Consider the following 12006-nt stretch of genomic DNA (forward strand, 5'->3'; position numbering starts at 1 on the left):
CATGCTCAGCCTGAACATACGCATGTTTGCACACGAGACATCCATGTGCCAGATTCAGGCCGGCTCCTTCTCTCTCTCCCATGTGGCCCACAGACTTCAGGGGGCCTGGGAGGAATTCAGAAGCACATGCGACTGGCTATTCATCTCCGCCTGACGCGATGCCAGGCCACAGCTGTCAACTTTTCCCTTTTCTTGCGAGGAATCCTATTCGGAATAAGGGAATTTCCCTTTTAAAAAACTCAGCTGACACTCGGGACCGTCGGGCGGCTGTGGTGGAGTCTATACCCGGTGGTCTCAGGGCGGTTCACAGAATAAAATCAAGACCTCAAACCACAAAATAAAAATGACAACAACAACCCAATAGCCCGCCCCCTGCAGCACGAAAAAAAATCAGGAATGTAATTGTTCCTAATGCTCCTTGTTCCTTGGCCTTCTTCCTTCTCTCATTCTGCCTCTCCTCTTAGCGTGTGAGCTGGACGGGCGAATGTTGGAGCCTGGGCAGAAGATCCCCTCTGTGGATGGATGTCGAAGCTGCACCTGTTCTGTGAGTTATGGGAGAGTCCGAAGGGTTTGCAATGCCCCCAAAAGCCAGTGGGGGGGAGTAGAATGATCCTGTCACTGAGTATGTACATTTTTATCGGCCATTGATCAGAGAGGCAATGGCGGACTTTGGTGCACCGTGCATTACCAGAATTCGCACACACACCCCAGACCTCACACTACCTGTTGCAGCAGGAAAAGTCTTCACTGATAACAAATAGAAAAATTATAATCAGTTTTCATAGTAGGTTTGTATTCGACGCATCAAAAATCCACAATATTATTATTATTATTGGAAGTTTAATGTTTTATTGTGTTTATAATATTCTGTTGGAAGCTGCCCAGAGCGGCTGGGGAAACCCAGCCAGATGGGCGGGGTACAAATAAATTATTAGTATTACTATTATTACTATTCTTATTTTATAATTTTGTAATTCTATAATTTTATTTATTATTAATAATAATAATTCCCTGCCCATCTGACTGGGTTTCCCCAGCCACTCTGGGCAGCTCCCAACAGAATATTAAAAACACAATAAAACATAAAACATTTAAAAACTTCCCTAAAGATGGCTTCCTTTAGAGGTCTTCTAAAAGTCAGATAGTTGTTTATTGCCTTGACATCTGGTGGCAGGGCGTTCCACAGGGCTGGTGCAACTACCGAGAAGGCCCTCTGCCTGGTTCCCTGTAACTTGGCTTCTCGCAGGGAGGGAACCACCAGAAAGCCCTCGGAGCTGGACCTCAGTGTCTGGGCTGAACGATGGGGGTGGAGATGCTCCTTCAGGTCTACTGGGCCGAGGCCGTTTAGGGCTTTCAAGGTCAGCACCAACACTTTCAATTCTGCTCGGAAATGTACTGGGAGCCAATGTAGGTCTTTCAAGACCGGCGTTATATGGTCTCAGCAGCCGCTCCCAGTCCTCAGTCAGGCTGCCGCATTCTGGATTAGTTGCAGTTTCTGGGTCACCTTCAAAGGTAGCCCCACGTAGAGCGCATGGCAGTAATCCAAGCGGGAGATAACCAGAGCATGCACCACTCTGGCGAGACAGTCCTCGGGCAGGTAGGGTCTCATCCTGCGTACCAGATGGAGCTGGTAGACAGCTGCCCTGGATACAGAATTGACCTGTGCCTCCATGGACAGCTGTGAGTCCAGAATGACCCCCAGGCTGCGCACCTGGTCCCAGTGCCCATTTGCCGTGTCCGTTCTGTGACCTGAGTCTCTTTCTCCAGGAGGGGGCTCTGGTGTGCACCCCTGCCCAGCCATGCCCCCCGGCTTGCACCCATGGACTACCCCCTGCCGCTGGCTCCTGCTGCCCGGACTGCACCCGCTGCCTTTTCCGTGGGCAGCTCATTCCCAACGGTGGCGAGGTGGCGGGCAAGGACCCCTGCGAATGCTGCGTCTGTCAGGTGGGTGCCAGGGGGGATGGTTGCCATAAAAAAAACATCAGAATGCAGTTCGTGCCTGTGGTGGGCAGGGCCAGCCGCAAAGTGGGTGGGGCAAAGGATGCAAATTTTGCTGGTTGTGCAGGGAGCTCTTTGTACCCAGACTTTATCCTCCATCCATACAAGAAAGGGACGTCTTTAGGGATTAAGGATACGTGCCAGCCAACCTAAAAATCTTGGGGTGCAATGCAGGGCCAATGAGGGATGAGGGTTAGGGAGCATTCTAAGGGCCCTATCCCCTTCCCTGCAGGAAATACAACTTGGCTCACTTTCTCGAGTCGTCTGGAGCGGGGGCGTTGTTGGTGGGGAGGGTTGAGCAATAGAACTCTGATCCAGTCAGGCTCTTTATTCATTTTGTGCTTCCTCTTACCTTTTCCCCTCTCCAGGATGGGAACATCGTCTGCTCCCAGGTCGCCTGCCCAAAGCTGGACTGTGCCATCACAGAGGAGGTCCCTGGGCAATGCTGCCCCCTGTGCCAGGGTGAGAAGGAGGTGAAGGCTTCCCATTTTGCACTTGAGGTGCAAGCTTGAGGTTGAATCCTGATAAGACAGAAGTACTGATTCTGGGGGACAGGAGGCGGGTGTGTGTGTGGAGGACTCCCTGGTCCTGAATGGGGTAACTGTGCCCCTGAAGGACCAGGTGCGCAGCCTGGGAGTCATTTTGGACTCACAGCTGTCCATGGAGGTGCAGGTTAATTCTGTGTCCAGGGCAGCTGTCTACCAGCTCCACCTGGTACGCAGGCTAAGACTCTCCCTGCCCGCGGACTGTCTCGCCAGAGTGGTGCATGTTCTGGTTATCTCCCGTTTGGACTACTGCAATGCGCTCTACGTGGGGCTACCTTTGAAGGTGACCTGGAAACTGCAATTAATCCAGAATGCAGCAGCTAGACTGGTGACTGAGAGCAGCCGCTGAGACCATATAACACCAGTCCTGAGAGATCTGCATTGGCTCCCAGTACGTTTCTGAGCACAATTCAAAGTGTTGGTGCTGACCTTGAAAGCCCTAAATGGCCTCGGTCCTGTATACCTGAAGGAGCGTCTCCACCCCCATCGTTCTGCCCGGACACTGACAGCGGCGTAGCGTGGGTTGTCAGCACCCGGGGCAAGGCAAGTAATTTGCGCCCCCTAACCCCGGGCAAGGCAAGTAATTTGCGCCCCTAACCCCTAACCTGCCGCCGCTGCCAGTTTCTTCTTGCTGCTGCCTGGGCTGGGGTATTTACGGTAAGGTAGCCACGGCGGCAGCGGGTCCGTGTCAGGTGATCTGAGGCGAGTTGCCGCTGGCGCTGCCGCCCAAACGACGCCGCTTGCCCGGAGGAGGAGGAGGGCAGAGAGGAGAGGAAAATGCAACATGGCCCAGCAGCTGCAGCGGCAGCGGCGGCGGGGCTGTGAGGAGGGGCTGCCTGGCGCGCCCTCCGCGGCCCTGACGCCCGGGGACCGCGGCGAGTGCTGAGAGCCGCTGCCTGCCGGACGACTTCAGCCCGGACGCGTGCACAGCTCGTCGGTTCCGCGAGACATGGGGCTCTGCTACAGCCTGCGCCCGAGGCTCTTCGGCGACTCCGGAGGCGGCGAGCACGCCCCCCCCCCAGATGTTGCACCCGGTGCGGCCGGCCCCCCCTGCACCCCCCACGCTACGCCACTGGACACTGAGATCCAGCTCCGAGGGCCTTCTGGCGGTTCGTTCGCTGTGAGAAGTGAGGTTACAGGGAACCAGACAGAGGGCCTTCTCGGTAGTGGCACCCGCCCTGTGGAACAGCCTCCCTTCAGATGTCAAAGAGAAAAACAACTACCAGACTTTTAGAAGACATCTTAAAGCAGCCCTGTTTAGGGAAGCTTTTAATGTTTAATAGGTTATTGTATTTTAGTGTTTTGTTGGAAGCCAGCCAGAGTGGCTGGAGAAACCCAGCCAGATGAGTGGGGAAACGAACCATCAGGTCTTAAATCATCGCTGCCGTCACCCCCCTACTGCTTCCCAGAGCCCCCTATGCCAACCCCATTGCCCCACCACCACCCCACGGGCGCTACTGTCCACTTTGGGATTCCTTCCAGTTGAAGTCGACCTGACGTTTTTGTGTTGCTGGACCCTGACAGGTTGTCTGGACGGAGAATCCCGGCGTGAGCACAATGAAGAGTGGACCCCATCCTCGGACCCTTGCCTGAAGTGCAAATGCCTGGTAAGATCAGGAAAATGTATTTAGAGGTATTCATTTAGACAGGAGGGACGCGGGCGGCACTGTGGGTTAAACCACAGAGCCTAGGACTTGCCAATCAGAAGGTTGGCAGTTCAAATCCCCACGACGGGGTGAGCTCCTGTTGCTCGGTCCCTGCTCCTGCCAACCTAGCAATTCAAAAGCATGTCAAAGTGCAAGTAGATAAATAGGTACCGCTCCGGCGGGAAGGTAAACGGCATTTTCGTGCGCTGCTCTGGTTGGCCAGAAGCGGCTTAGTCATGCTGGCCACGTGACCCGGAAGCTGTACGCCGGCTCCCTCGGCCAGTAAAGCGAGATGAGCACCGCAACCCCAGAGTCGGCCACGACTGGACCTAATGGTCAGGGTCCCTTTACCTTTACTATTCATTTAGACACACCTCTGAATACTCCTCTATAGGATTATATTGTATTTTAAAATGGGGTTTCAGAGTTTTTAGGGGGGGTTGAATGTCTTATGTAGATTTTTCAATTTCATTGTTCTATATGGAACAATGACAATAAAGATATTGGATCATATCATACCTTAAAAGTCAAGGTTCAAGGACAGAAATCTGGCTGAGTCTGGAATAACCTTGTGAAGTGAAAGGATAAGACTCATAGAATCATAGAATCATAGAATCATAGAGTTGGAATAGACTACAAGGGCCATCGAGTCCAACCCCCTGCCAAGCAGGAAACACCATCAGATAAGAGGGATTTATATCTAGATGTTAGGATAGAGATGATCAGGAAAACAGGAAGACACAATGAGAGATAAAGGAGGTGCTGTGGGATTGGTGAAAGTCAATGTTTGTTTTTCTTTTTAGTGTTCATATTATTAACTTGTAAGCTATGAATTTGCTTTTTGTTTTTGTTTTTTTTGAATGTTGGTTTTGGTGTTTTGTGTATTGTTATTTTTCTGATATTTTCCATGTTGTTGTTGTTGTGTGGAAAATACTAATAAAATTTATAATAAAAATTTATAATAACCCAGAGAGACATCCTATTTGGCAAGGACAGAAAGAAACAGCACGGTTAAAACAAATATTGCACACAGGGAAAACAAAGGAGACAGAACTTCGCTTGCAGATTCACAAATTTTAAATGTGTTGACACAAATAGAAGTTTAAAACATGGTAGCTGTTCTATAAGGGATTGTTATCAAGAATGTAACTGGAGCCAGGAAGAGTCAGGAAGCAGAATGAAAGGAAAAGATCCAACCTTGAAATCTTGCACATTAGAGGGGCACATAAATTGCCTAATTGGCCATTTGATTGACTGGTATTCGATTGGCGTAATTTGGTATTGATGTAATGAGGCTTATATTGGATTTTTGGAATTGAAAACTGATAAAAATTATTATCGAAAGAAGAGAGAAGGAAATACGTTGTAAGCCGCGTTGTGCTGCCGAAACAACGTTTGCTTGAAATGGGAGGGAGAAAAAATGCCACACACAGGAAAAACAAGGGTATAGTTTGAGATCCTCACCTGTCGTTTTATAAAATCATTTAACGTGTCAACACGAATAGAAGTTATAAATATTGCAGCTGTTGTATAAGGGGTTCTTATTGCAACTGGAATGCAATTGAAACCAATAAGGTTTTGGAGGCCAAAATAAAGAAAATCATCAGTCCTAGCATGTAGGATTATATAATTTGGTATATGAAGGATTGATATTATTGATTGTATTATAAATTGGTATTGGTATAATGAGGCTATTAAAAGGTAAAGGGACCCCTGACCATTAGGTCCAGTCGTGACTGACTCTGGGGTTGTGGCGCTCATCTCGCTTTATCGGCTGAGGGAGCCGGCGTACAGCTTCCGGGTCATGGGGCCAGCATGACTAAGCCGCTTCTAGTGAACCAGAGCAGCGCACGGAAATGCCATTTACCTTCCTGCCAGAGTGGTACCTATTTATCTACTTGCACTTTGAGGTGCTTTCGAACTGCTAGGTTGGCAGGAGAAGGGACCGAGCAACGGGAGCTCACCCCGTCACGGGGATTCGAACTACCGACCTTCTGATCGGCAAGTCCTACGCTCAGTGGTTTAATCCACAGCGCCACCCGCATCCCTATAATGAGGCTATTACTGGATTGTCATTACTGGATTGTAATGGAAAATTAATAAAAATTATTATCAATAAAATAAAATGGGAGGAAGGGGCTTTTGTGGGGGAAGGGAGAGCAGTCTGTGAGCCAGGCCCTGCAAGACATTCTTGTTCCCTTGAAAGGTACCAATTCCATTATCTCCCTCACCTCTGTTTTCCCCCGTGCCCCCAGGAAGGCCACGCCGTCTGCAAAAGGAGGCACTGCGCCAGTCTCTGCCGCCACCCAGCACCCCCTCGCCCCGGGACTTGCTGCCCCGTCTGTGATGGTGAGTCCCAGGAGATTATTTAAGAGGCTGTCCTCTGCATCTCGAACTCAGAGCCCTTTACAGACCTTTCTTGTCTTGGTGCCTCCGGGTTGTGGGATGTGATCCGGGAGAGGCAGTCAAGTACAACATTCCTCGTTTTCCTAGAGAAGACATGCGAGGGGGTGTTTGGTCCAGCCAGTCGAAACTTCCTCTTCCTCCTGGCTGGAGCATCCTTCCTTTTGCATGTGATAGAAGGTGGGCGTGGCCTCACCTGTCCAGGTAACAAAAGGACGGGTCACGCGGCACACCTCCCTCTTTTTTATTTACTTCTTTGCTTGACCAGCTTCTTAGCTAGGACTGCTCTGCTAGCTGTCATCTAGCAGAAGCGCTGGGATTATTCCCCCATACGGGGTAAATCCAATGTACATATTTGTAACTACGTCTGCCTTCAGGGATCCAACTGTGAACTGATGTGAGTAAACTTCTTTTATTGACTTTGAATAAGATTGTGGCGTCTTTATTCTTTTAAGAGGGATTCAAGGGACGTTGCCAGGAACGTACAATTCAATCTGAGACACAATGAATTGTATAATAGTGAGAGGCTCACACGAGCCTGCAACCAGCTATCTGCTGTGCATGTAAAAAGGGGGATGTAACTCTACTACGTAAAGGAACTTGCTAGCACAAGGTAGGAAGGATATTAATAAACAATATATCCTCTCCTGCCACCCTGAACATTCCCACACAGGTTGTCTGTGGGAAGGGAGAGAGTACCGCAGCGGAGAGGTGGTCTTGAGCGGAGAACCTTGCAAGCGCTGCACCTGTGTGGTGAGTCTTCCATCGCCGAGTCTTGCATTTCTTTTTTCTTTATATTTTTTAAATTCATACATTTCATTAGTTTTACAATCAATTTGACCTTTCAAAACTTGGCTTCCTTTTCCCTCTTTCTGTGGTTCCTTAAGTTTATTTTTTAATATCTTCTGGATATCCAAATTCCTTTAACTTGCTTGTTTAATTACAGTGGTATCCCGGGTTAAGTACTTAATTCATTCCGGAGGTCCGTTCTTAACCTGAAACTGTTCTTAACCTGAAGCACCACTTTAGCCAATGGGGCCTCCTGCTGCCGCCGCGCCGCCGGAGCCCATTTTCTGTTCTTATCCTGAAGCAAAGTTTTTAACCTGAAGCACTATTTCTGGGTTGTAACCTGAAGCGTATGTAACCTGAAGCGTATGTAACCCGAGGTACCACTGTATCTACTGTAAATATATACTCTTATAAAACTGCAGGTTATTGCACTTAATCCTGCTAATGTTTTTATCTGTTTGCAATTTATCTGTAAATATTCAATAAACCATTTCCATTCTTTTCTTAAAAGTTCATCTTGATTTCTTACTCTTCCGGTAAGTTCGCTATTTCTGCATATTCCATAAGTTTTTGTAGCCATTCTTCCTTTACTGGGATTTCTGCTTCTTTCCACTTTTGGGCAGGTAACATTCTTGCTGCTGTAGTCACATACATGAATAAATTTCTATACAATTTAGGTAGTTACTGAGTCTTGCATTTCGGGAGCGTCGTGGGTTCCCGCCCCACGCTGCTCTGGCTTGGAGTTATTTATATTATTTCTTCATTAAAAAAATACTCGTGACCCACTGCATCATGCAAAAATGTATTGTGTTGTTGTTGTTGTTTAGTCGTTTAGTCGTGTCCGACTCTTCGAGACCCATGGACCAGAGCATGCCAGGCACTCCTGTCTTCTACTGCCTCCTGCAGTTCGGTCAAACTCATGCTGGTCGCTTCGAGAACACTGTCCAACCATCTTGTTGTATAGAATGTATAGAAACAATTAAAAAAACATAAAACCGTCTTTAAAAGCTAAAAGCAGAAGTCGATCATAACCATTGAGGAAAGATGCATTCTTAGTTGTCCACACAGGGTTCTGCTGGAATAGAAGAGATTTCAGCAAGTGTTTAAAAGCTGGCGCAGAAGGTGCCTACTGAATCTCTAGTGGCAGAGAGTTCCACAAGACCCAGTTGAAGGTCTCGGTTTCTCATTGTTGTCCAATGAGCCTCACCAACTCGGGGAATGACCAAAGACACTCTTGGGGGAGGGTGTGTGCTAAGGGGCGGAAAATGGCCCCAGGACCCCCTTCCTAACCCTTTTGCTTGTTCCAACAGGCCGGGGAGGTTTCGTGTGAGCGAGCCGCGCCCAAGTGCCCTCCGCTGTCCTGCAGCCACCCGGGCAAACTCCCGGGACAGTGCTGCCCAACCTGCAATGGTGAGTTGTCTCCTGCCCACATCATCGTCACCATCAGGGCAGCTTCCCTTGTTGCACCCGATCCGGAAGCTGCAGTCGGGGCAGGATGCTGCAGCACAATTGCTGACAGCAGTGCGGCCTCGCCAGCGTGTAACAGCTGTGCTCAGAGATCTGCCCTGGTTGCCAGTCTCAGACCCACCCACCACCAAAGTGTCCCTATTTTCCAGGGACAGTCCCGGATTTACAGAAGCTGTCCCGGATTTACAGAAACTGTCCCGGTTTCTGATTTTATCCCGGAATGTCCCGCTTTTCCTTAGGGCGTCCCTGTTTTCATTGGAGTAATGTTGGAGGGGATGGAGTTATGGGACTTCCAGAGCCATTGATGGCAGCCCTGTATGGGGCGTCGGAATATGTTATAAACCGGGAGGCTTCGGTCAAAAGATCACGGCAACTTGAGCGGCAAAACCATGGGAAGCCCCAATGTGATTATCAGACACCCCCAGAGTGGAGGGCATCCTCGGGTTCCTTTCTCATTGCACCACCATGGCAGGTGGTCAGAGAAAGAACTACCGTAGAGGCATCTCAGACCAGCTAGCAGGAATTTCTAGGCAAAGTCTTCTAAGACCAAGAGCTATGGGAAGGACAGTAAAGCATAATCCCTTGGCTCTGAAGGCTTTGCTGAGAGTCCTTCTGTAAGCTGGCCCAAGATATCTTCAGTCACGGTGGCAGCAATGACTGAGGGACTAATGCACAACTGACAAGTCCCTGTTAGGATTTCATGCTCCCCGATGCTAATCTTGTGATTGATATATTTCACACACCTGTCTGAATGGAGCCTGAGAAAGGAAGACTGTCTTGTCTCTCTTCCAGTGTGAGAGTCTGTGAACCTGTACCGTATTTTTTGCTGCATAAGACATACTTTTTTCCTCCTAAAAAGTAAGGGGAAATGTCTGTGCGTCTTATGGAGCGAATGTGTGGTCGTTCGCTGGCTTCCTTTCCGTCCCTTGCCCAGGCCTCCATTGTTGAATGTTCTGCAGACGAAGGCTGTTTATTTCCCCAGCGACACATGACTGGCTGATTAGTTTATCTGTCTGGAAAGTGTAGAAATGGCTCCCTTTCCTTTCCTAAAGAAGCTGGAGAACTGTGAGTTGAAGCCCATAAAAACAGGATTTCCCCCCTTTGCAAAGTAAGCTCAACAACTTTGAGCTGATTCTCAAAAAAGGGCCTTTTCCCCTTTGCAAAAGAAGCTGCACAACTGTGAGCTGATCCCCCCAAAATGGGGCTTTCCCCCTTTCCTCCTCTAAAAACTAGGTGTGTCTCTCCGGACCATAGGAGGGGGAGAACAGGGGGGAAAAATTCTCTCCCTCTCCGCTCAGCGCCCCTTCAGCGAAGTGGGAGGAGAAACAGAGCTCCTTCCATTTCTCCTCCCGCTTCGCTGAAGGGGCGCTGCGCAGAGAGGGAAAACTGTGCAATGCCTCTCCAGCGAAGCGAAGCCTGGAGAGCAAGAAGGATCAGTGCGCACCGACCCCTCTCGCTCTCCAGGCTTCAGGCGGCTATCCCCAAGCCTTCGGAGCGGTGGGGGGAGCTCTCCCTCTGCGCTTCGGAGGCTTCGCGTTGCTATCGCTGAAGCCAAGGAGCCTGCATTCGCTCCATAGGACACACATTTCCCCTTCATTTTTGGAGGGGGAAAAGTGCGTCCTATAGAGCGAAAAATACGGTAAACCATGCAATAAAAAGCATTTTTTGAAAGTTAAACAGCATCCGTTATAGCCGCTGGGAAGGATGTATTCTGAACTGCCTGCGCAGGCCTGGCAGAATAGAAAAGTTTTAGGCTGGCGTTTGAAAGCTGGGGCAGAAGGTGCCAATTGTATCTGCATTGGCAGAGTCTCAGTCGTCATCCTAGGAATTTCAGGAGCCTAAATTGGGTGGTGGGTTGTGGGGGAATTGGACAGGAGTGTCCTGGGGCAGAGGGCAGGACTGGGCAGAATCCTGACCCCGCAGTTGATTTAGCATTTTTTTGGTGGGGGTGCTTAAAATGCCATTCGCTTGACCTCCTGCTCCTCTCTCCCCTTTCCCCGATCTGCCTGGATAGTGTGTGAATTTGAAGGACGGCCCTTCCAGAACGGAGAAACCTTTCGGCCTGCAGGGGGCAGTCTTTGCCTGCAGTGCACGTGCTCAGTGAGTAGGGCAGGGGTGGGGCGGGAGGGGCTCTGCTCAGAGTGGGGGTGTGCCACTCATGGCACAGCGGGGAGGGAGGGGTTCTTCACCATCCCTTTCTCTCCAGCAGGGCCCTTGTTGCTTCCAGATGGCCTGTTTGATTGAACATTCGGTTTCTGGAGAGATTAGACGAAGTTGCCTATTTCCTGACCATTCGTTCTGATCTGCTTGTGGGGAGATTAAATGAAGTTACCTATTTCCTGACCATTCATTCTGATTTACTTGTGGGGGGAAGTTCCTTATTTCATGCCCATTCATTCAGATTTGCTCGTGGGAAGATTAGATGAAGTTCCTTATTTCATGCCCATTCATTCTGACCTGCTTGCGGGGAAATTAGACGAAGTTCCTTATTTCATGACCATTCATTCTGACCTGCTTGTGGGGAGATTAGACGAAGTTCCTTATTTCATGCCCATTCATTCTGACTTGCTTGTGGGGAGATTAGACGAAGTTCCTTATTTCATGCTCATTCATTCTGACCTGTTTGTGGGGAGATTAGACGAAGTTCCTTATTTCATGACCATTCATTCTGACCTGCCTGTGGGGAGATTAGATGACGTCGCGTCGGAGCAAGTCCCACACTTTCCAGTGCACATTTTCCTGTCACTTCCCTTATTGCAAACACCCCCTGCTTCTTTGGAGTGGGTGACAACGGGTTCGTTTATTATTTTTTATTCTAACATTTACACCCCTCCAAGGAACTCAGTGTGTCAAATTTATTTGCTTCCTTATTCATTCGCGAAAAATCTTAACCCTCAGAGCAACTCGCACCGATCTCAAAACGCCCGTAAACACGAGCGAATACTTTCCGAGCCAGATTCTTGCGAGATTCCGCTGACCTCCTTCTTTCCCTTCTACAGGATGGGCACGTCCGGTGCCAGGAGGAGTTGTGCCCACCCGTGACTTGCTCCCAGCCCGTCCAAGACCCAGGGCAGTGCTGCCCACTCTGCAAAGGTGAGCTTTGAACCCCGGATGGACTTCGGTTTGGTGAGGCCCTCAGCTCCTGAAGGTCATGGGGC

General features: G+C 49.5%; 1 protein-coding gene across 1 annotated transcript in view; it reads left to right on the forward strand.

The window, feature by feature from the left end:
• Positions 1 to 12006, forward strand: part of KCP (kielin cysteine rich BMP regulator) — a 102102-nt gene that overhangs the window by 34263 nt on the left and 55833 nt on the right. The window contains exons 11-19 of the mRNA XM_081879579.1: positions 465 to 544; positions 1768 to 1944; positions 2367 to 2460; positions 4068 to 4150; positions 6445 to 6538; positions 7266 to 7345; positions 8692 to 8791; positions 10863 to 10948; positions 11848 to 11941. Coding sequence (XP_081735705.1) covers positions 465 to 544; positions 1768 to 1944; positions 2367 to 2460; positions 4068 to 4150; positions 6445 to 6538; positions 7266 to 7345; positions 8692 to 8791; positions 10863 to 10948; positions 11848 to 11941 — 888 coding nt within the window. The remainder of the gene's footprint in view (positions 1 to 464; positions 545 to 1767; positions 1945 to 2366; positions 2461 to 4067; positions 4151 to 6444; positions 6539 to 7265; positions 7346 to 8691; positions 8792 to 10862; positions 10949 to 11847; positions 11942 to 12006) is intronic.

This window comes from Podarcis erhardii (assembly GCF_964252035.2).
Source record: "Podarcis erhardii genome assembly, chromosome: 10".
NCBI lineage: Eukaryota > Metazoa > Chordata > Lepidosauria > Squamata > Lacertidae > Podarcis > Podarcis erhardii.